At 38.7% G+C, this 20,612-nt stretch overlaps 1 protein-coding gene across 1 annotated transcript in view; it reads left to right on the forward strand.

Moving 5' to 3' along the window:
* The window catches only part of PRKD3 (protein kinase D3), a 102,141-nt gene that overhangs the window by 77,875 nt on the left and 3,654 nt on the right, over positions 1-20,612 (forward strand). Inside the window, exons 15-18 of the mRNA XM_036750722.1 lie at positions 12,217-12,378; positions 13,220-13,318; positions 14,141-14,408; positions 20,071-20,156. Coding sequence (XP_036606617.1) covers positions 12,217-12,378; positions 13,220-13,318; positions 14,141-14,408; positions 20,071-20,156 — 615 coding nt within the window. The remainder of the gene's footprint in view (positions 1-12,216; positions 12,379-13,219; positions 13,319-14,140; positions 14,409-20,070; positions 20,157-20,612) is intronic.

Below are 20,612 nucleotides of genomic sequence, written 5' to 3' on the forward strand. Positions count from 1 at the left end.
ATCAGATTTCTTTGCTTCTGTATCACGTTGCTGACCATTCCTGAGTTTGCAGTTCACTAAAATCTCCGTCCTGTTTCTCTCCTGTACCTGCTTCTGAATAAAGCATTTCCTTCAAGATCCACATTCCCCTGTCATCCCACTGAATCTGAGGGATGTTTCCTTGTTTTTTTCTTGCTTGTTTCATAGTTTTAACATTTCTCAGAGGCATAGTGTAAAGCAAGCAATATAGACTACTAAAAATCAGAAGTATCATGTGTCATTTTTATGAATTCAGAATCGTTTTATTTAATTTTATTTTTGATTCATGAGGCTACATCTGAAAGACTTATGTAGACCTATAAATCTTAATAAAAGTAACAGTTTATTGATTTATTTTCATGTTCTAACACTTCTCCTGTTAGCCTTATTTTGTGTGATGTGGAACATAAAGTTCAACTTGATCCCAAATCCTAGCTGTGTTTCTAGTAAGTTTCTTTGACTGTACCAAAATTATATACAGTAGAGTATACTCTGCTGTGATGTGATTATATTCTTTTTTTTTCTTCAACCTCTTTCAATAACTTTATTTTTTGTTTTATTTTTTTATTTTTATTTTTTTTATTTTTAGTTTACGATATTTGGTTCTACATAATTTTGAGTTCCAGATTTTCTTCCCTCCCTCCCCAAGATGGCATGGAATCCCATATAGCTTCCACGTATAACTGTGCATTGAATTAATTTACACACTAGTCAAGCTACGGAGAAGAACCGTGATCAATGAAATGAATCATGTGAAAGAAGAAACAGGACCAAAAAAAAAAACCAACCCAAAAACAAAAACAAAAGAGAGAAAAAGAAAAAAAAAAGGGAGGGGGGAAGGGCTAGCATGAAGTGTGCCTCAATCTGCATTCAAACTTCCTAGTTCTTTCTCTGGATGTAGATAGCATTCTCCATCGTGAGTCCTTTGGAGTTGTGCCTGCACCTTGTGTTGCTGAGAAGAGTGAAGTCTGTCAGGGTTGGTCTTCACGGAATCTATATATTGTGGTTGTGTACAGTGTTCTCCTGGCTCTGCTCTGCTCACTCAGCATTATGTCGTGTAGGTTTTTCCAGGTTGTTATGAAGTCCGTATCATCCCCATTTATTATGGCACAATAGTATTCCATTACCTTCATATACCATAGCTTGTTCAGCCATTCCCCTGATGGGCATCCCTTTGATTTCCAATTCTTAGCTACCACAAAAAGAGCTGCTATAAATATTTTTGTACATATGGGTCCTTTTTCCACTTGTGTTATTTCTTTGGGATACAACCCTAGAAGTGGTATTGCTGGGTCAAAGGGTATGAACATTTTTATAGCCTTTTGGGCATAGTTCCAAATTGCTCTCCAAAATGGCTGGGTCAGTTCACAATTCCACCAGCAATGTAACAACGTTCCAATTTTCCCACATTCTCTCCAGCATTTATCATTTTCCTGTTTTGTTTTTTTAGCCAATCTGACAGGAGAGATATGGGATCTAAGAGTTGTTTTGATTTGCATTTCTCTAATCAGTCGTGATTTCGAGCATTTTTTCATATGCCTATAGATATCTTTAATTTCTTCCTCTGAAAACTGCCTGTTCATATCCTTTGACCATTTCTCAATTGGGGAATGGCTTGTATTCCTATATATTTGGCTCGGTTCCCTGTATATTTTAGAAATGAGGCCTTTATCAGAGACACTAGTTGTAAAGATGTTCTCCCAATTTTCTGCTTCCCTCCTAATTTTTGTTACATTGGCTTTTTTTGTACAAAAAACATTTCAATTTAACATAGTCAAAATCATCCATTTTGCATTTTGTAATGCTCTCTATCTCTTGTTGTGTCATGAATTCTTTTCTTTTCCATAAATCTGATAAGTAAACTATTCCTTGCTCTCCCACATTACTTATAGTATCAGCCTTTACTCCTAAATCATGAACCCATTTTGACTTTATTTTGGTATATGGTGTAAGATATTGGTCTATGCCCAGTTTCTGCCCACCATTTTCCAATTTTCCCAACAGTTTTTGTGAAATAGTGAATTATTAGCCCAGAAGCTGGCCTCTTTGGGTTTATCAAAATGTAGATTGCTATAGTTGTTGACTTCTCCATCTTGTGTTCGTATCCTATTCCGCTGATCCACAACTCTGTTTCTTAGCCAGTACCAGGTAGTTTTTATGACTGTTGCTCTATAGTACAGTTTAATATCTGGTATGGCTAGGCCACCTTCTCTAGCATTTCTTTTCATCAATACCTTAGGTATTCTAGACCTCTTGTTCTTCCAGATGAATTTTGTTATTATTTTGTCCAGCTCTGTAAAATAATTTTTTGGTAGTTCAATTGGTATGACACTGATAGATAGATTAATTTAGGTAAAATTGTCATTTTTATTATATTAGCTTGGCCTAACCATGAGCAACTGATATTTTTCCATTTATTTAGATCTGACTTTATTCGCGTGAAAAGTGTTTCACAATTATGTTCATATAGGCCCTGGGTTTGTCTTGGCAGATAAGACTCCTAAATATTTTATAGTGTCTACAGTAACTTTGAATGGAATTTCTCTTTCTATCTCTTGCTGTTGGGCTTTGTTAGTAATGTATAGGAATGCTGAGGATTTATGTGGGTTTATTTTATATCCTGCAACTTTGCTGAAGTTGTTTATTATTTCAGGTAGTTTTTTACTTGATTCTCTAGGATTCTCTAAGTAAATCATCATATCTTCTGCAGAAAGTGATAATTTAGCTTCTTCTTTTCCTATTCTAATTCCTTCAATTTCTTTTTCTTCTCTTATTGCTACAGCTAATGTTTCTAGTACCAAATTGAATAGTAGGGGTGATAGTGGACATCCTTGTTTCACCCCTGATCTTATCTAGCTTATCCCCATTACAAATAATGCTTGTTGATGGTTTTAGGTAGATGCTATTTATAATTTTAAGGAAGGCTTCATTTATTCCTATGCTTTCTAGTGTTTTTAATAGGAATGGGTGTTGTACTTTGTCAAAGGCTTTTTCTGCATCTATTGAGATGATCATATGGTTTCTGCTAGTTTTATTGTTGATATGGTCAATTATGCTAATAGTTTTCCTAATATTGAACCAGCCTTGCATTCCTGGGCTAAATCCTACCTGGTCATAGGGTATTATTCTTATGATAAGTTGCTGCAATCTTTTTGCTAATATTTTATTTAAAAATTTTGCATCAATATTCATTAGGGAAATTGACCTGTAATTTTCTTTCTCTGTTTTGACTCTACCTGGTTTGGGTATTAATACCATACTTGTGTCATAAAAAGAATTTGGTAGGATTCCTTCTTCACCTATTTTCCCAAATAGTCTACAAAGTATAGGAATTAGTTGTTCTTTAAATGTTTGATAGAATTCACATGTAAAACCGTATGGCCCTGGAGATTTTTTCCTAGGGAGTTCATTGATGGCTTGCTCAACTTCTTTTTCTGAGACGGGGTTATTTAGAAATTTTACTTCCTTTTCTGTTAACCTGGGCAATTTATGTTTTTGTAGATATTCATCCATATCTCTAAGGTTGTCAAATTTATGGGCATACAGTTAGGTAAAATAATTTCTAATTATTGTTTTGATTTCTTCTTCATTAGAGGTGAACTCACCCTTTTCATTTTTGATACTGGTAATTTGATTTTCTTCTTTTTTTTAATCAAATTGACCAAAGGTTTATCAATTTTATTGGTTTATTCATAAAACCAGCTCTTTGTTTTATTTATTAATTCAATAATTTTCTTGGTTTCAATTTTATTAATCTCTCCTTTGATTTTCAGTATTTCTAATTTGGTATTTAATTGGGGATTTTCAGTTTGCTCTTTTTCTAGCTTTTTCAGCTGTATGCCCAGATCATTGATCTCCTTTCTCCCTATTTTATTCATGTAAGCATTTAGGGATATAAAACTTCCCCTAAGAACTGCTTTTGCTGCATCCCATAAGTTTTGGTATGTTGTTTCGTTATTATCATTCTCTAGAATGAAGTTATTGTTTCTCTGATTTGTTCTTTGGCCCACTCATTTTTCAGAATTAGATTATTTAGTTTCCAATTAATTTTTAGCTTATTTTTCCATGGTTCTTTGTTACAAATAATTCTTATTGCATCATGATCTGAAAAGTATGCTTTGACTACTTCTGCCTTTCTGCACTGGATTGTGATGTTTTTATGCCCTAGTACATGGTCAATTTTTGAGTATGTGCCATGTACTTTTGAGAAGAAAGTATATTCCTTTTTATTCCCATTCAGTTATCTCCAGAGATCTGTCATATCTGCCTTTTCTAAAATTCTGTTTACCTCCTTAACTTCTTTCTTATTTATTTTGATGTTAGATTTATCAAGTTCAGAAAGGGGGAGGTTGAGGTCTCCCAATATTATAGTTTTGCTGTCTATTTCTTCCTGTAAGTCCCTTAACCTCTCCTGAGAATTTGCATGCCATACCACTTGGTGCATAAATGTTAAACAATGATATTGCTTCATTGTTTATGGTGCCTTTTAGCAGGATGTAGTGTCCTTCCTTATCTCTTTTAATTAAATCTATCTTTACTTTTGCTTTGTCTGAGATTAGGATTGCTACACCTGCTTTTTTTTACTTTAGCTGAGGCGCAATATATTTTACTCCAGCCTTTTACCTTTGCCCTGTGTGCATCCCCCTGTTTCAAATGTGTTTCTTGTAAACAGCATATTGTAGGATTATGGTTTTTAATCCATTCTGCTGTCTGCTTCCGTTTTATGGGAGAGTTGATCCCATTCATGTTCACACTTATAATTTCTATCTGTGTCTTTTTCTCCATCCTATTTCCCCCTGTTTATGCTTTTATTTCTCCCTTTCCTCTTCCCCTCCTCAACAAAGTTTTGCTTTTGACCGCCACCTTCCTCAGTTTACCTGCCCTCTTTATTCCCCTCCCTTATCTTACCGTCTCCCACTTATTACTTCTCCCCTCCCTTCTGACCACCCCTCTCCCTTTTTTCCCCCCTTCCCCTCCTACTTTTTGTAGGACAAGTTATATTTCTATACTTATCAGGGTATGTTATTCCCTTCTTAAACCAGATCAGATGACAGTAATGCTCAAATACTGCTCTTCTCCCTCCCTTCTTTCCCTTTACTATAATGTGTTTTTGTGCCTCTTCATTTGTTGTAATTTACCCTTTTCTACTACCTCCTTACCTCTTCTCTCATGGCCCTCTCTTTACATCTCTTACTTATGTTTTTTATCCTTATATCAGTCATTTTATACAGGCATTCACAATCTATGTGTATCCCTTTCAATTGTCATAATAGCTGTACTATTCTCAAGACTGACATATATATATATATATATATGTATATATATATATGTATATATATATCTAAAACGTACGTAAGATGATATAATCCTATATAAAGATGCAAATAATTTGCCCTTATTGATTAATAAGGTTTGTGGGGGTTTTTCCCCCATCTATCTTTTTATGTCTCTCTTGAGTTTTGTGTTTGGAGATCAAATTTTCCATTGAGTTCTGGCCTTTACATGAGGAAGGTCTGGAATTCCCTTATTTCGTTGAATGTCCATCTCCTTGCCTGAAAAATTATGCTTAGTTTTGCTGGGTATTTGATCCTTGGTTGTAGTCCCAGCTCCTTTGCCCTTCGGAATATCATATTTAAATTTCTCCTGTCTTTTAATGTGGAAGCTGAGAGATCCTGCGTGATCCTGACTGTAGCTCCACGATATTTGAATTGTTTCTTTTTGGCTGCTTGCAATATTTTCTCCTTGACTTTGTAGTTCTTAAATTTGGCTATAATATTTCTTGGTGTTTTCAGTTTGGGATCTCTTTCAGGGGGTGATCGGTGGATTCTTTCAATGACTATTTTGCCCTCTGGTTCTAGGACCTCTGGGCAGTTGTCTTTGATAATTTCTTCGAAGATACTGTCAAGGCTCTTTTTTTCATCGTGGATTTCCGGTAGACCAATAACTCTTAAATTGTCTCTCCTGGATCTATTTTCCAGGTCAGTTGTTTTCCCAATCAGATATTTCACATTTTTTTCTATTTTTTCATTCTTTACATTTTGTTTTACTTCTTCTCGGTGCCTCCTAGATTCATTAGCTTCCACTTGCTCAACTCTGATTTTTAATGAGTTAGTGTTTTCATTTTGCTTTTGAGTCTCCTTTTCCAATTGGTTGATTTTACCTGTCAGGGTGTCATTTTCTCTCTTTAGATTCTGAATCTCCATAGCCATTTCGCCAATCTTATTCTTTAGGGACTTGATTACATCAGTGGATTTTTTTTCCATATTTTCTTTTAGCTCCCTAATTTGGTTTTTAAAATCCTCCTTTAGCTCTTCCAGCAGTGCTTTTTGGGCTGGAGACCAGTTCACATTACCTTTTGAGGTATCAGATGTACCTATAGTGTCATTGCTGTCCTCTTCCAAATTGGTATTTTGATCCTGCCTGTCTCCATAAAAAGAATCAATGGTCCTCAGTTTTTTTTTTTTGTGTTCTTCATGTTGGTTAGCCTTTTCCTGGCTTTACAACAAATATCTGCCTTTGGGGCTCAGGGCTCTCTGTCCCAGCTTTCTTATTCTGGGGATTGTGAGTCTAGTTGTTGTCTTTGTGAATTATAGCCTTCAGTTTCCTGAGGTGTGGGGGAGGGGTTTGGCTCCCTGATGTCTCTTTCCCTAGGGGTGCTCTCAAGCACTGTTGCTCTTCAGCAATGGTCTCAGCTCTTTGTTGTTTGAGCTGGGTGTCTGGCACTTCCCCACTTCTATCTCCTCTGTTCCAGCGTTCTTTTTTTTTTTTCCCTAGGAATTTTCTGGGTGAGGAGGGGAGGGATTAGAATCGTTTACCTGGCCATTATGTCTCCCGGAAGTTCAAGAAGTGTTTCATACCTTTGGGTTGCAAGCCTCAGGAGTTGCCTCTGTCGCTTTCGCAGAGTGCTGTCCTGTGTTGGGAGTCCTTGGGATCTCTGCTGGTTTTGGGCGCCCATCTTTCTCCCAGCCTGTCTCCGACATGGATTTCCCAGCCAGCCGAAGGCTTCTGCTTTGGTCTGGAGCAGCTCCGCATGCTGAGCACTCTCCAAGCCTACAGATTCATGCCTTCGGCCTTTCAGACTCTACCGGCTTGAAAATTTGCCCCATGCAGACTGCTCGCGGTTTCTAACTCTCTCAAATCTGCTCAAATTCGCTTTTTCATAGGAATCTGACAGACCTTGTGAGAGAGCTCCAGTAAGACGCTGTTTTCATGCAGCCATCTTGGCTCCCTCCAACACGGAAGTCATGTGATTACATTCTAACTATGGTCTTCTTTGATGCTTATTCCAGAATTCAGCTCTTAAAAGGATTTTTAAATGTTACTGAAAGACCACAATTACTTGTATTCAAGTAACTAGATAGTCAGTATGTCTGCAGACTGGAAACAGAAATGAGAAATCTGGTTGGGTAGGGTTATGTTTTAGGGCCTTGATTTTTGAGGCATTGTCAATGTATATAACAAGTCCTGGGGTCATTTAGGTTAGGAAATAAGCTCACAAGGGGCCATTAAATTGCTGGATGGGAATATTTATAAGAAGTAGGATGCTGTAACTTTGTTGAGAAAAATGATGTTGATTATGTCATGGGATGAAAAATGTTTTTCTCTGGTAGCTGTGACAATGTGTTTTCTGTTTTAAGCACTACTCTAAATGCCTCAATTAAGTGAAACTAAAGAATGACATCTCATAGATTAAAATTTAAAAAGACTTATCCTGTATGCCTGGAACCCTGGAGGCAGTCTTTAAACATTTAAATAATAGTCTCAACCATAACTTCAGAGTCTCTCATCATGAAATAATTGATTCAGTAAGTATTAGCTCTGTGGGATTTTCAGCTATTCTAAATTTAGAATAATTCCTCCAAGGATCTCATAATCTAGAAATAATTAGAGAAAAGAATCGTGGAATCTCCTCCATCCTCCTCCTCCATCTCCTATAGCCCATAAATAGAAATCCCCTCTGCAAAGCACCTGACAAGTAGCTATCTACCCTTTGCTTGAAGACCCCCAGGGATGGGAAGTGTATGACTCATGAAGCAATCCAGTCCACTTTTGGATCACTCTTATTGTTAGGAAGTTTTTCTGGACAGCAAGCCCAAATTTGCCATTGCATCTTCTCCCCATGGCTCCTGGTTCTGTTCTCTAGGAACAAAAGAAAATGTTACCCTCTCCCATGTGACGGCTCTTCAAATTCCTGAAGATACCTGTTATGTCCATTTGTTGTCTTCTGTCCTTTTGGCTAAGCACCTCCAGTTCTTTCAGTCAGTCCTCACAGGGCACCAACATTAGCCTCTTCATCATCCTTGTGGGCCTTGTCTAGACATTCTCGAGCATTGCAGCGCCTTTCCCCAAAGATGGTGACAGAACTGAACAGACAACCCCCAGGGCAAAGTACAGGGTTTTCTGGAAGGGAGATCTCTCAGTGCATCCTGAAAGCATGTTAGTTTGTTGGCTGCCATTTCACACAACTGGCTTCTATTGAACATGCCCCTGTTAATAAGTTACCTTGCTCAGAGATTTGCCTCAGTGGACCCCTTTGGCAGTCTTATAAAACCTTTGGACCCCATTGTAAATAATGTTTTTAACTGCCTAAAATAAAATAGGATTGTAAAGGAAACTAAAGGTTAATGAAAATAAAGATATAACTTTTTTCCTCATACAAGTTCATAGACCTTTTGAAGTATTATCATAGACCCCTTTGGGTCCTATAGATCCCATGTTAAACACTCCTGCTGTAAATTGATGATAGCAATCCTTGATGCAATAAATTACTGTGCTGCTCCTCTGAAATGGTCTTTTGAATAGATTGTATCAGTAGTAATCAGTGTTTGGGGGAACTTATATTGTTGTTTACAGTAAAAATATTTGAGTTAATGAACTGATGATTGCATCATTGTACACATGAAGTATAAAAATGTTTGATATAACCATCATGACATTGTACTTACTTTATATCTTTTCTAAAGTATTTTGTCTTTGAACTGTAACTACCTCAAGAAAAAGTAATTAGTTAAGAATGTATCAATTGCCTACTTAATCTTAAATATAATATAGATACTCTCAATATATTCAGTTTTAGCAGGATAGGAGCAGACAAAACTCACTTAAATCTGTACAGGAAATACTTAAATGGAATGGGGAAGAATTTCTGCCCAACTTACCCAATTATTAATGGCTAACAAATTCAGTTCAACAATTCATCATTTATTTTTAATTAAGTTGAACATAGATTCTCTTCTTCTTTATGTATAAGTAGCCATGCATGCTTCTGAGGATTCTGTATGCAGGAGCTTTGATGTTATCACATATGTGCCTTCCCTGAAAGTCTTTGTATCTTAGAGCCAGTGGCCATCCACAGGTTACTGATTTTTGTTACAAGCAGCAAACATTTACAGAGTACCTACCGTAAGGAGTGTTTAAAGAACTCTTTGAAATCCAATAAGAATGAATCAACTACTATTCTGTAAAAGAAAACAAAGTATTTGCTATTTTAAAGGTAAATATTTGTTGCGATAAAGACCTGTAAAGATATAATTAATTCTGCCTGTTTTGGGTCTATTACCTACGCATTCAGATTGTATGATACAATGTTTATTTTGACATTGGGCAAGAAATGCACTTTGATGTATCATCCCTGCAATCAGTAATTATTTAAATATTTTAAACATAATACAGTCTCACTAATTTGGCTTATGGCATTGTTATGCTTTGGAAACACTGACAACTTTTAACTGTATGCATCTACAACTGACATTTCACTTGTACTGATGGTGGGGGGTGGTAAGGAAAAGCTATATGGAGGGTTTGGGTTTTGAACTGGGCCTTGAAAGGGTGAGTGGATTTGGATACATGAAAGAGGAAAAAAAGGTAGGGAGTTGAGGGGGGGAATTCCAGGCAGGAGAAACAATTTGAGGAACAGCAACAGTGACTAGCAGCAGACAAAAAATAATAGAGAAGGCTGCAAATGGAAGGACGTCAGCTACAGTATTTCTGTGTCTGAACAAGTGATGAGCCATAAGCAGGAGGGATATAGTAGAGCAGTAGTGTCAAACGTAAATAGAAATAGGGGCTACTGAAACACGTGTGAGGATCCCTACAGGCCACATAGTGACTTGGAAAACCTCATACTAGCATCATCTATGTTTTATTCTATTTTTATTTATTTTATTAAGTGTTTCCAATTACATTGTAATTTGGTTCACACCACCCTTAGGAGTGTTGCAGGGAATGTTTGACTCCTCTGCTGTGTACTATATACTGTCCTGAGCCATGTGCAGAGTGTATGAAGTTGGAATACAATTTTGTTGATAGTTCCTGAGCACCAGAGGCAAGAGACTTGTTTATATGGAACCAGAGGTCAGAAAGCGTATCAGAGGTCAGCCAATTCTTGTAAGAAAAAGAAATATTCATTAGATAAACAGAGAATTCATTCACAAAACTATCAGCCTTCAGGAAAGATCTCATGCTAAATCCCTGAGCCAAATCTCAAGCCAGAAACGGGGTGTGTACAGTCAAAGATGTTACTTAGCTCGAGCCTTTGATTGGCACCATGCTTTCTTTCATCAACTTGTAGCTGCAGGAACAGCCCTCAGATTACATGAGTTGTACCCTACTTTCCCCAACTCCTTCCAGAGACTCATCTCCACAAGTGGCCATTGCTAATGGGAGAAGGGAAGGTGTAGACAAGGCAGGACAACTCCTTGCAACAAACATTTAGAAAGCACCTTCTGTGTACATTGACCATGAGAAGCACCATGGTGTAATGGGTGGAGAGTTGATCTCAAAGCCAGGAGGACCTCATCCAAGGCCTGTCTCTGATCCATACGGGTTAAGGGAGCCTGGGCAAGTCAGTTTACTTCTCAGTGACCTTGACATCTCTCTAAGGTACCGATGTGCAGAGAAGGTGAAGACCTGCATTGTTAGAGGGAGCACCCTCATCAGGAGCTGTCTGAACCAGTCCCTGGCCTCTAGTTGTATACAGGAAGCTAGGCTTATCCTAACCAGGGTCTTCCTCCAGTGAAAGGCAACAGATAGAGGGATATTTAAAAAAAAAAAACTATACTATAAAATGGATAAAAATGGACATCTTTACGTCACTTATAGAGGACAGCCACAGGAAAATGCAGATGGCTCAGTAAGAGACAGATCAATTTACCACTTGTGGTTTTAAATGTTTTATATGAGTGGGAATCAGGAAAATGCCCAAAGTATCTTTTGGGCCCACTGCTAATTGAAAGCACAAAATAGGAAATGTCCATTTGACATAGTAGGATATAAACTACATAAAAAGTTAAAGTCCCAGCACTTAAAGGGCTAGCCCTGAGGTACCCAGAAGACCTGGTTATCCAGAGTGACTTACTCCTCTAATGTCCTAGAATCTACATAGCCATAGTTTAACTGTTTCTTCTAATAGAAGCCACTATTATCACTTTACTTTCATATGTACTTCAAAAAATTCTATTAATAATATTAATAGCTAGCATTTATATAGTGCCTACTATGTGCCAGGCACTGTGCTTTAAAAATATTAGCTCACACAGTCTGAAGAAATTACTCTTTTTCGATTTTCAGATACAATGTTTGGGGCTTTATATGTTCACTGATTATGCCCTTCTGAAAATAAGAAACAAGTGAAAAGACTATCACTTTCTGGCTCTTCAGTACCTCGGTTTTCTCATCCATAAAGTCAGAGTATTGGACCAGATGACCTACTAGTGGCCCATCCTGAATTCTATGTTTATTACTGTTTGAGCAGAGAATCCCCATTGCAGTTGCTGGCCTTTGCAACCACTGACTCGACTTTTACAAAATTGGGTTGACACTAGATAATCTCATTTCACGAGAATGTCCATGTAGCATTGTTCCACTTGTGTGTTCAACTTTGGGATCATCTCCCACCAGGCATACGTACATCCTTCCAATGGTTTATAAGCAGTTGGCTCTTCAGACTGTGCTTTGGAGAAATACATCGTCTTGGCATTATTTGTGCATTTGCTTCACTTGGTTTGCTTTTATTCTGTTGAGTTTCTTAATTTCATTCTTTTCCTACGTATTTTTTACCTAAATATCAATTTTACTTGTGTGACACAATGCGAAACACATTGCAAAAATTACGTATGGATAGATAGACAGATATACACTTGTATGTATCTCTGTCTTTCTACTTGGATTTTCTCTTGTCGATATTTTCTAACTTTTTAGAATTTGCACCATCCTGGGATTGTAAATCTGGAATGTATGTTCGAGACCCCAGAACGAGTCTTCGTAGTCATGGAAAAGCTACATGGAGATATGCTAGAAATGATTCTTTCTAGTGAAAAAAGCCGGCTTCCTGAACGAATTACTAAATTCATGGTCACACAGGTATTTTTTTCTCTGTCTTGAAGTAGAGAATAACTTTAACTTAAAAGAGAAATGATACTTTTATGTAGGAGAGTGGGAGGAATTTATAGACAGTGTACCCTATGGTTTTTTTTTTTTAATTTAAAGGATGTTATAAAATTGGTTAACAGTTAAAAAATAATGATAATCCTCAAAAAAAATAATAATCTTCAAGGTGTCCTTATAACAATTCTGTGCAGTAAGTAGTGTGGACATTGTTATCCCTGTTTCTTTGTATCAAGGGATTGATCAGGAGAGTTTCCAATTAGTGAATCCCCTTTAGTCCACTTGATGAGATCATGGCATGAGCTTTTGATGGACTGGAGCATTTCTCATTGGAGCTGGACATTCATTCAACACTTGACCTTTTGCTGAGGGCACTCTCAGGAGGACATTTGATCATTTCCCCCTGTCAACCCTGCCTCCTATTACTTGTATAAGAGAGTGCAGTGACACACTGGGGAGTTAAGTGACTTCACCAGGGTCATGTGAGAGCAGCTTCAAACCCAGGTTTCCTGGCTACTTTTCTTTGCATGATGACATACTGTTTCTCAATAATAAATTTGACAAGAGACAGTATAGTTTTACTATCCCAATGAAATCTTAATAAATTTTAATGGAAACTAGTTGATGAGACTTCTAGGTCCATTTTTTCTATCCAACCCAACAATGACCAGGGTGGATGTGAGTTGGGACTAAGCCCCCAGAAACTTGAGCTCCCAAATTAAAACTCAGAATATTATACTGTCCCATTGGCTGTTAAATTTTTCTCACTTCCTGGACGGATTAAGTATCCCGCTTAAAATATCACTTTCATTCACAGATACTTGTTGCTTTGAGGAACTTACATTTTAAGAATATTGTGCACTGTGATTTAAAACCAGAGAATGTGCTGCTAGCCTCAGCAGAGCCATTCCCTCAGGTGAGTGATGTGCTCCTACCTGACAGTTTGAAAAAGATTGTTGATCAGAAGTGGGCTGCTTTGGTATGCAGGGCACTGCATGAGGAGCTAGAGATTAAAAATAAATGCCATCTCATTAGACATTTTACTTGCTTTTAAATGTATTAGCCTTTCTTATACTTCCTAATATTGTAGCACCTTATAGGACACAACTCTCTTTTGATTGTCATGTGTATTTGCAGTTTTTATTAATATTCAATTCAGTATTAAGCAGCCATTGCCTGGGAGTCACTGTGCATGGCTTCTAGGAAGCAAAGACAAAACAGGCCAGTTATCTTACATTTTACTTTTTAGTGTACAGTCTTCTTACACTGAAAGAACTTAGATTCTTAAGCCTGAAACTCTTCCAGGTGAAGTTTCTCTCCTGGCCCAATAATTTGGCAGGGGAGAAGAAGTCAATTAAAAAACTTGAGCTTCCCATCAGAGTTTTTTAAAATATGTTTGTTTATTTGTTCATTGATTGATATTTATTTAATGTCATGGTTAACATGGTTAACCCAGAAATATGGAACATACATGGTTTTTCATATTTTATTTAAATGATTTTGAATTTAAAGCTCTCATAGTTTGGAGAGAATATTGAAATAGTTACAACGTTATGCTATTTGGGGAAAGTTTATATATGTACATAAATGCATATATATGTAGTTACATATATAAATACGATATGGGTATATGTATATGCATGTGCGTGTGTATATATGTGTGTCTGTGTGTGTGTGTGCATATATATATGTATATTGAGCTACATCTTTGTAACTTAATGGTATTCTTGATTTCCAGGTGAAGCTGTGTGACTTTGGTTTTGCACGCATCATAGGTGAAAAGTCCTTTAGGAGATCTGTGGTGGGAACCCCAGCATACTTAGCACCTGAAGTTCTCAGGAGCAAAGGTTATAATCGTTCTCTGGATATGTGGTCAGTGGGAGTTATTGTTTATGTGAGCCTTAGTGGCACATTTCCATTTAACGAAGATGAAGATATAAATGACCAAATTCAAAATGCTGCATTTATGTACCCACCAAATCCATGGAAAGAAATTTCTGGTGAAGGTAAGGAATTAAATGAGTTTGGTTTTATAATCTTGACTCTAAACTTATCTCCTTTCCTTCAAAGCAAGTTTCTCCTTCTGACTCCCTGCCTTGTTTGTATCCTTAGGGTCATCTCTGATTGTTTTTATTTGCCACCCACATTCAATCACTCACTAAGTCTTGTAGGTTCTTCTTTCATGTTGTTATTTAAAACTCTTTCCTTTCCCATTTCATCAGCCTCATCACCTTCTGATGGACGTTCTACCTTGAAGCTTACCCCCTCAGGTCCATTCTGCCGTACTGTCATAGCATTCATCTCTCTAAACCTTTTTCATGGATACTCCCTTGCTAACACCTTGCCATGGGTTATGGGATAGCCTTACATTTCCCAGTTTTAGGCTTTTTTTTAGCCTTCATGTGCTTCCTACTTCTCCCCTAAATGAGCCTGACATTTCAACAATTAGTTGAGTCTATTTACTGTCCTCAGCATAATATACTTTTCCCTTCTCTAAATGTTGTTGCCTCCTGCGCACCTCCTCCTTCTCTGACTGGCCCATGTGGAAATGTTCCCATACAATCCTAGTTAACAGAGTTGGAAGGGATCCCAGAGGCCATCTATTTCAACTCCCTCAATTTACAGGTGAGAAAACCAGACGTAGGAGGTTAAGTGACTTGTCTACAGTCATACAGGCATAAGCAGCAGAAACAGGGTGCTCTGAGTGTGAGTCACCTATTATTTCAGCAATCTGGCTAGCAGCTGTTGTGGGGGTGAAAGACCAACACAAGCCCAACCACAAGCACACTACCAGCATGCTGCAAAAGCCCGGGTTCTTTTGATCTGCTTTACTAAGGAAAGCAATGTTAAGGGGTTAACAAGCTTACTTTAATCTGGCATACGAATACCATTCACTTAGTTCAGGGGAAAAAGCCAGCACCTTGAACTTCAGAGCAAAATACAAACAAATTACAGACATTGACAGACAGACCAAATACAATTCATAGTTACCATCATCTAAGTTCAGCCTGGGAGCTCATAACAAGGGCTGGCCCAGAGTCATGTGCCACTCCTCCTGTGGCTCAGAGCTCTGAGAAAGAGAAAGCCAACCCCTGGTTTTATATCTTTTTCAGGGTCAAGGGTGAGTCACACATGCGACTCAGCCACGTGACCTAAAATGGTCACAAAGAGGGGACTTAAACCCATGTGGTCTAAAAGCATCTGATGTTCCAAACATGTCAGTCAAACCCATGTAAACTAGGCCCTCCCCTGAGGCAAGGAGGTCACCAAGGAAATAAAGGCCAAACTCTTCCAGGGCACTTGGTTGAACCTAGTGCTAAGAGCCCATTTTGACCGCCAACACACCTGTTCTCCCATCTGTTCAGTACTTCACTGGTCTGTCCCACTCGTGACACTCTTCATTGTCTTATAGAATGTTCCATGTGTGAATGCTTTGTATTCCCAGTACTGAACACCTAGAATGCTCTCCCTGGGTGAGCCTGGTCCTGTTCTGAGCTGAGGATAACAATACGTGTCACAGTGCAACCATGCAGGCTTGTGAGCCTCACATGTGAGCGTGTTTGTAACGTGGAGTTTTTAAATTGCATATACATGTCAGTAGTTCTTATGAGGAGAGCTGACAAGAGAAGTCAGCGTGTTTGGCAGTCCAGATAGGAGCATGGCTCCAGAAGGAACAGCTAGAGTTAACATTCAGCTTGTGGTGGTTTTTGGCTGGACACAGTTTGTCACCTACAAGCATTGCTAGAATCATCACAAAGGGCCCCTGGGCATGTGGTGGAATAGACTTCAGGCACTGAGGAATTTGCTAATTGAGTGGCATGTATAAAGTGGTCTCTCTCTGATCAGTGGAAGTGGAAAGCTAGGTCTAGTGTGCATCTAAGTCAACCAGGTGGCTCCTTGATTGGGGTGCTGGGAATGTGTCAGTATTGCGCAGATATATCTGAAAGACTGGAAACCACCAATTGCCCAGGATTAGTTTCTTGGGTCAGATTGTGGGAGACAGTAAACACTGGGTGCAAAGCACTGTGCTGAGTGCTGGGGATGGATACAGATGGAAAAGATAGCCCCTGCTTTCAAGGAACTTACATTCTACTGAGAGAGACAGCACATGGAGGAGACTTCAGCGCAAATTGGATGGACAAGTCCCGCAGTCCTTGGGGGGCAGCAGCAGAGAAGATGGTTATGCCTCTTCTGTCACATCTTTTTCACTGATAAAATGATCTCAGTTTCTGGTGTTGGACCATTTGACAGTGCCAAGGAATTGGTTGACAAGAACTCTTCTTTTCTGGATCTTGAGTCACTGTAGTCAAGGTAGATGCAGATTCACTTGTTTTCTGGGATAGTGCCTATGGGTGCTAGACTAAAGCAGGTCTGGGGAAGAATGCCACCACTCTTAGAGCTCTTGGGCTAAACTGCCTGCTGGTGGTAGTTGGTCAGCAGTTGGTTTTGGAGGTGTTGAGGAGGGTAGACATCTTCCCCAGAGTGACTCTTCCCCTGTATAATTACTGCAGGGTCTATGCTGGAAGCAGTGCTAGTGATTGGACACTGCTGGTTCCATGGTTTTGGGGTTCAGGGTCCTGAGCAATTTGGCTCTGAGGAAAGGTGGTGGTAGTTTTCCTTACCTGGCACACGTTGTCTTTGTCTTTCCCTTAGTATCTTGCTGTTTCACTTAGGCTAGCTTGCCTGTCCCGTAGATGGGAGTTGATTGGCAGTTTGTGAGGTTGGTTAACCACTTCTCTCCAAGAGAGTTGTGTCCCATAATGATAGTTATAGAGGGTGGGCTTGTGGGCTTACCTGACTTGCAGAGACAAAATCAAAACCATCTTTGCTCTCAGGCAGCATAAAAACCATTGATCTTACTCATTTTGAAATGAAAATGAAAAATTAAATTTATGCCTTATGGAACACCTGTATATGAAAGAAATAAAAATGTTTAATGAAATTTCCACATATATGTTATAAGAACTGGTTTGTTACATGGATTCATATTGGCTATCCAGTCACATAGCATTGTATTAAGACCAAAAGAAATAAAATCTCAACTATTTGAAAGTATCATTGAGCTTATCTGATTCCCTTCTTGTGCAGTATAAGAATTTATTCTACAACATCCGAGATGGTCACTGAATCTTTTTTTAAACTTTTCTCATGTGCAGAAACTTGTTACTTCAGCTCACAAGCCCTTCTGTTTTGGGGGAGAGGCCTGACTACATCTTCCAGTTTGAAGATGACTTTATTTGATAGAATAGGACAGCAGTCGTGCTTTCTGTTATCTGGGTACCACTGCCTTAAACAATGAGCTTTCCTTGTCCTTCTTGCTCTGAAGAAACTTTGAAAGACCCGTTCACTACACTCATTTACAAGCCTTGACTTATCCTGGAATTTAACTTGAATGTTATTACACATTCACCAATGGCTATCAAAGCCCATCTTTCATCAGAGAACTTTCTAAGTGTCCATATCGGTTTATGTCTATGCTTCCCTGCACTTCTTAACTGAGGTGATTTTTAGTTGTATTGTTCCTGTTTGACTTTGGAAGCTTCTCATCCTTTCTAACTCAGTCTATCTCTTTAGAGGCTTTGGCCATGGGACCATATATCTTTATTTTCTCAGAACTTTTTAGATGATTTTTCCTGAGATTGAAGGTGAACGGTGTTAGTAAAAAGAGACTTTAAACAACCAGCCAGAGAGCTGAAGTCCCCTAGGACTACTACTAGATTTTGCCTCTTGACATTTGTGGTTTTTATTACGAAAGCATCATTCATATCTACTCTCTGACTGAACTACCTGAAATGTTCCTACAATGTCACTTCTGTTTCTCTACCCCTTTATTCTTACCACCACACTATTTTTATGGATTTCAGTATTTTTGTATGGTCCACCTTCCTCTTTTATCACATCTCTTTCTTTGAAATAATGGGTAAATGAACCAACACATTTATTAAACATCTGTGTGGTCGGCAAGGGAGACAAAGAGACAAGATAGAACTCATTCCTCCCCTTACATAGTATACTGTGGGGAAGACCACATATACAAATAGAAGTGTATGTAAATATAAATACACATACAAGGTAATTTGGATGGGGAAAAGCACCAGCAACAGGGGATCAGAAAAGGGCTTCTGTAGAAGAGGATGAGTGCGGGGAGGGAAGCGAAGGCCTCTAAGAGGCAGAGTCGAGAAGAGACTATCTGGTAAGCCTGGGGAGACAACCTCTGCAAGAGCTAGGGGGCCAAAGAGAGCAGCAAGGAGGCTTGCTTGGCTGGAGGGTAGTGTGTGAAGGGGTCATGTATAATGAGGCTGGCATTGCATATTAGTGCCCGCTTATGAAGGGTCTTGAGTGACAGAGGGGGTTATATTTGACCCAAGAGATCATAGCTTGCTACTGTAGTTTATTGAGTAGGTCAGACTTGCACTTTAGGGAAATCTCTGCCTCTATAGAAAGTTGAAGGCTATTGAAATAATTCCCCTAAGAGGTGATGAGGGCCTGAGCTAGGGATGTGGCCATATGAGTGGAAAGAAGGGGAAAGATTTGAGATGCAGAAATGAGAAGACTTGGCACCTGACTAGATATGTAGGCTGAGAGTGAAGAGTCAAGAATGAACCTGGGTGTCAGAAAGCATGGGTGGTACCTTGGATGGAAATAGGGTGAGTTTGATAAGAAAGGTGGTATTTTGGACATGTCGAGTTTGAGATACCTATCGCATACTTATAGTTCAAAATGTCTGATAGGTAGTTGGTGGTACAGAACTGGCAGTCACAAGAGAGACTAGTGCTAGATCTGTAGAGCTGGGAGTCATTTCCCTAGAGATAATATTTAAATCTACGGAAGCTGATGAGGTCACCAAAGGAGGGTATAGCCAGGGAAGTGGGTCCAGGAAAGAGCCTTGCAGATTTCCCTACAGTTAAGGAGTGGGATACAGATGATGAGCTAGCAAAAGAGACTGAGGAGCAACAGACAGCCGGGAAGAGAATCAAGAGAGAGCAGGATAACAGAATCCTAGAGAGGAGAGAGTATCGCGGAACACGGGTGATCAGTATTGTCCAGTACTGTAGAGAGGCCAAGAATGAAGTCTGAAAGCAGGACATTAGATCTGGCATTTAAGAGATAGTTGGTAATTCTGGAGAGTTTGGATTTAGTTCCCTGCTGAGGTTGGGAGCCACATTGCAATAGGTTGAGAAGCCAGTGGGAGGAGACACAGTATAGGCAGCAGGAGTAAGGCCACTTTCTCTAGGAGCATGGATAAGAGAGGAGAGATGCAGGATGATACTTTAAGGGAATGGAAGGATTGAGTTAGGATTTCTTTTTTAAGGATGAAGGAGACCAGGGTGTATGATCCTAATGGATAGGAAGAGCTTGGGGGGAGGGGGGACAACATACTAGAGAAAGGAGAAAATAGATTAGAGAGCTTGGCCTTGTCAAGGAAAATAAGCCCTATCTTCCTCATATCAGACTGCAGTAAAGGAACAGAGAATGGAAGCTGACATTGGGGAGCTTGAGGGAAGGCAAATGCCGTAAGACAGATAATACCCTTTTACTCTTAACCATGAAGTGTTATCCTCCCAAACCATAGTGCTGCTTGTGAGATCATATTTATCCACCTTGGGTTAAAAATGTCAAGTTGTTTTTTTTCTTTTTTTAGTAATATTAACTTTTCTTTTTCTTTAGCAATTGATTTAATAAACAACTTACTTCAGGTGAAGATGAGGAAACGTTACAGTGTTGACAAATCTCTCAGTCACCCCTGGTTACAGGTAAAATTATATTCACTTGTAATATCTCTGGTAGTCTCTCATTGGCTGATAATGAATTCTTCCATATTGGCAAATAAAGTCATTAGATTTACCTGAAGCTCAAGGACATATTTCTCAAACTGGTTTATATGGTTAAATTGAATTGCAGGTCATTGCTTCTGCTGAGATTTCGAAGTCTTTTGTCAGCCTTAAATTTTTTCCCTGCTGCGTTTGGTTTTGTTTTTCACAATACATTCATCAAATGAAGTTTTTGGAGGTTTGAAACATAAGTTGACAAGTGGTGCATTTCTTCATATTGGTCTTAAGTATTATTTCCTCTTGCTTTCTCTTGGGTGTACACCATGCCCGAGCTGGAACACTGGTGAATTAGAACGAAATGATGCTTCCTTTTGAGAACTAGTAAAAAGTTCATATTTGTAATTGAATAGAAATCCTATTTAAAGTGTTTTACTTAAA

Source organism: Trichosurus vulpecula, chromosome 3 (assembly GCF_011100635.1).
Source record: "Trichosurus vulpecula isolate mTriVul1 chromosome 3, mTriVul1.pri, whole genome shotgun sequence".
Classification (NCBI taxonomy): domain Eukaryota; kingdom Metazoa; phylum Chordata; class Mammalia; order Diprotodontia; family Phalangeridae; genus Trichosurus; species Trichosurus vulpecula.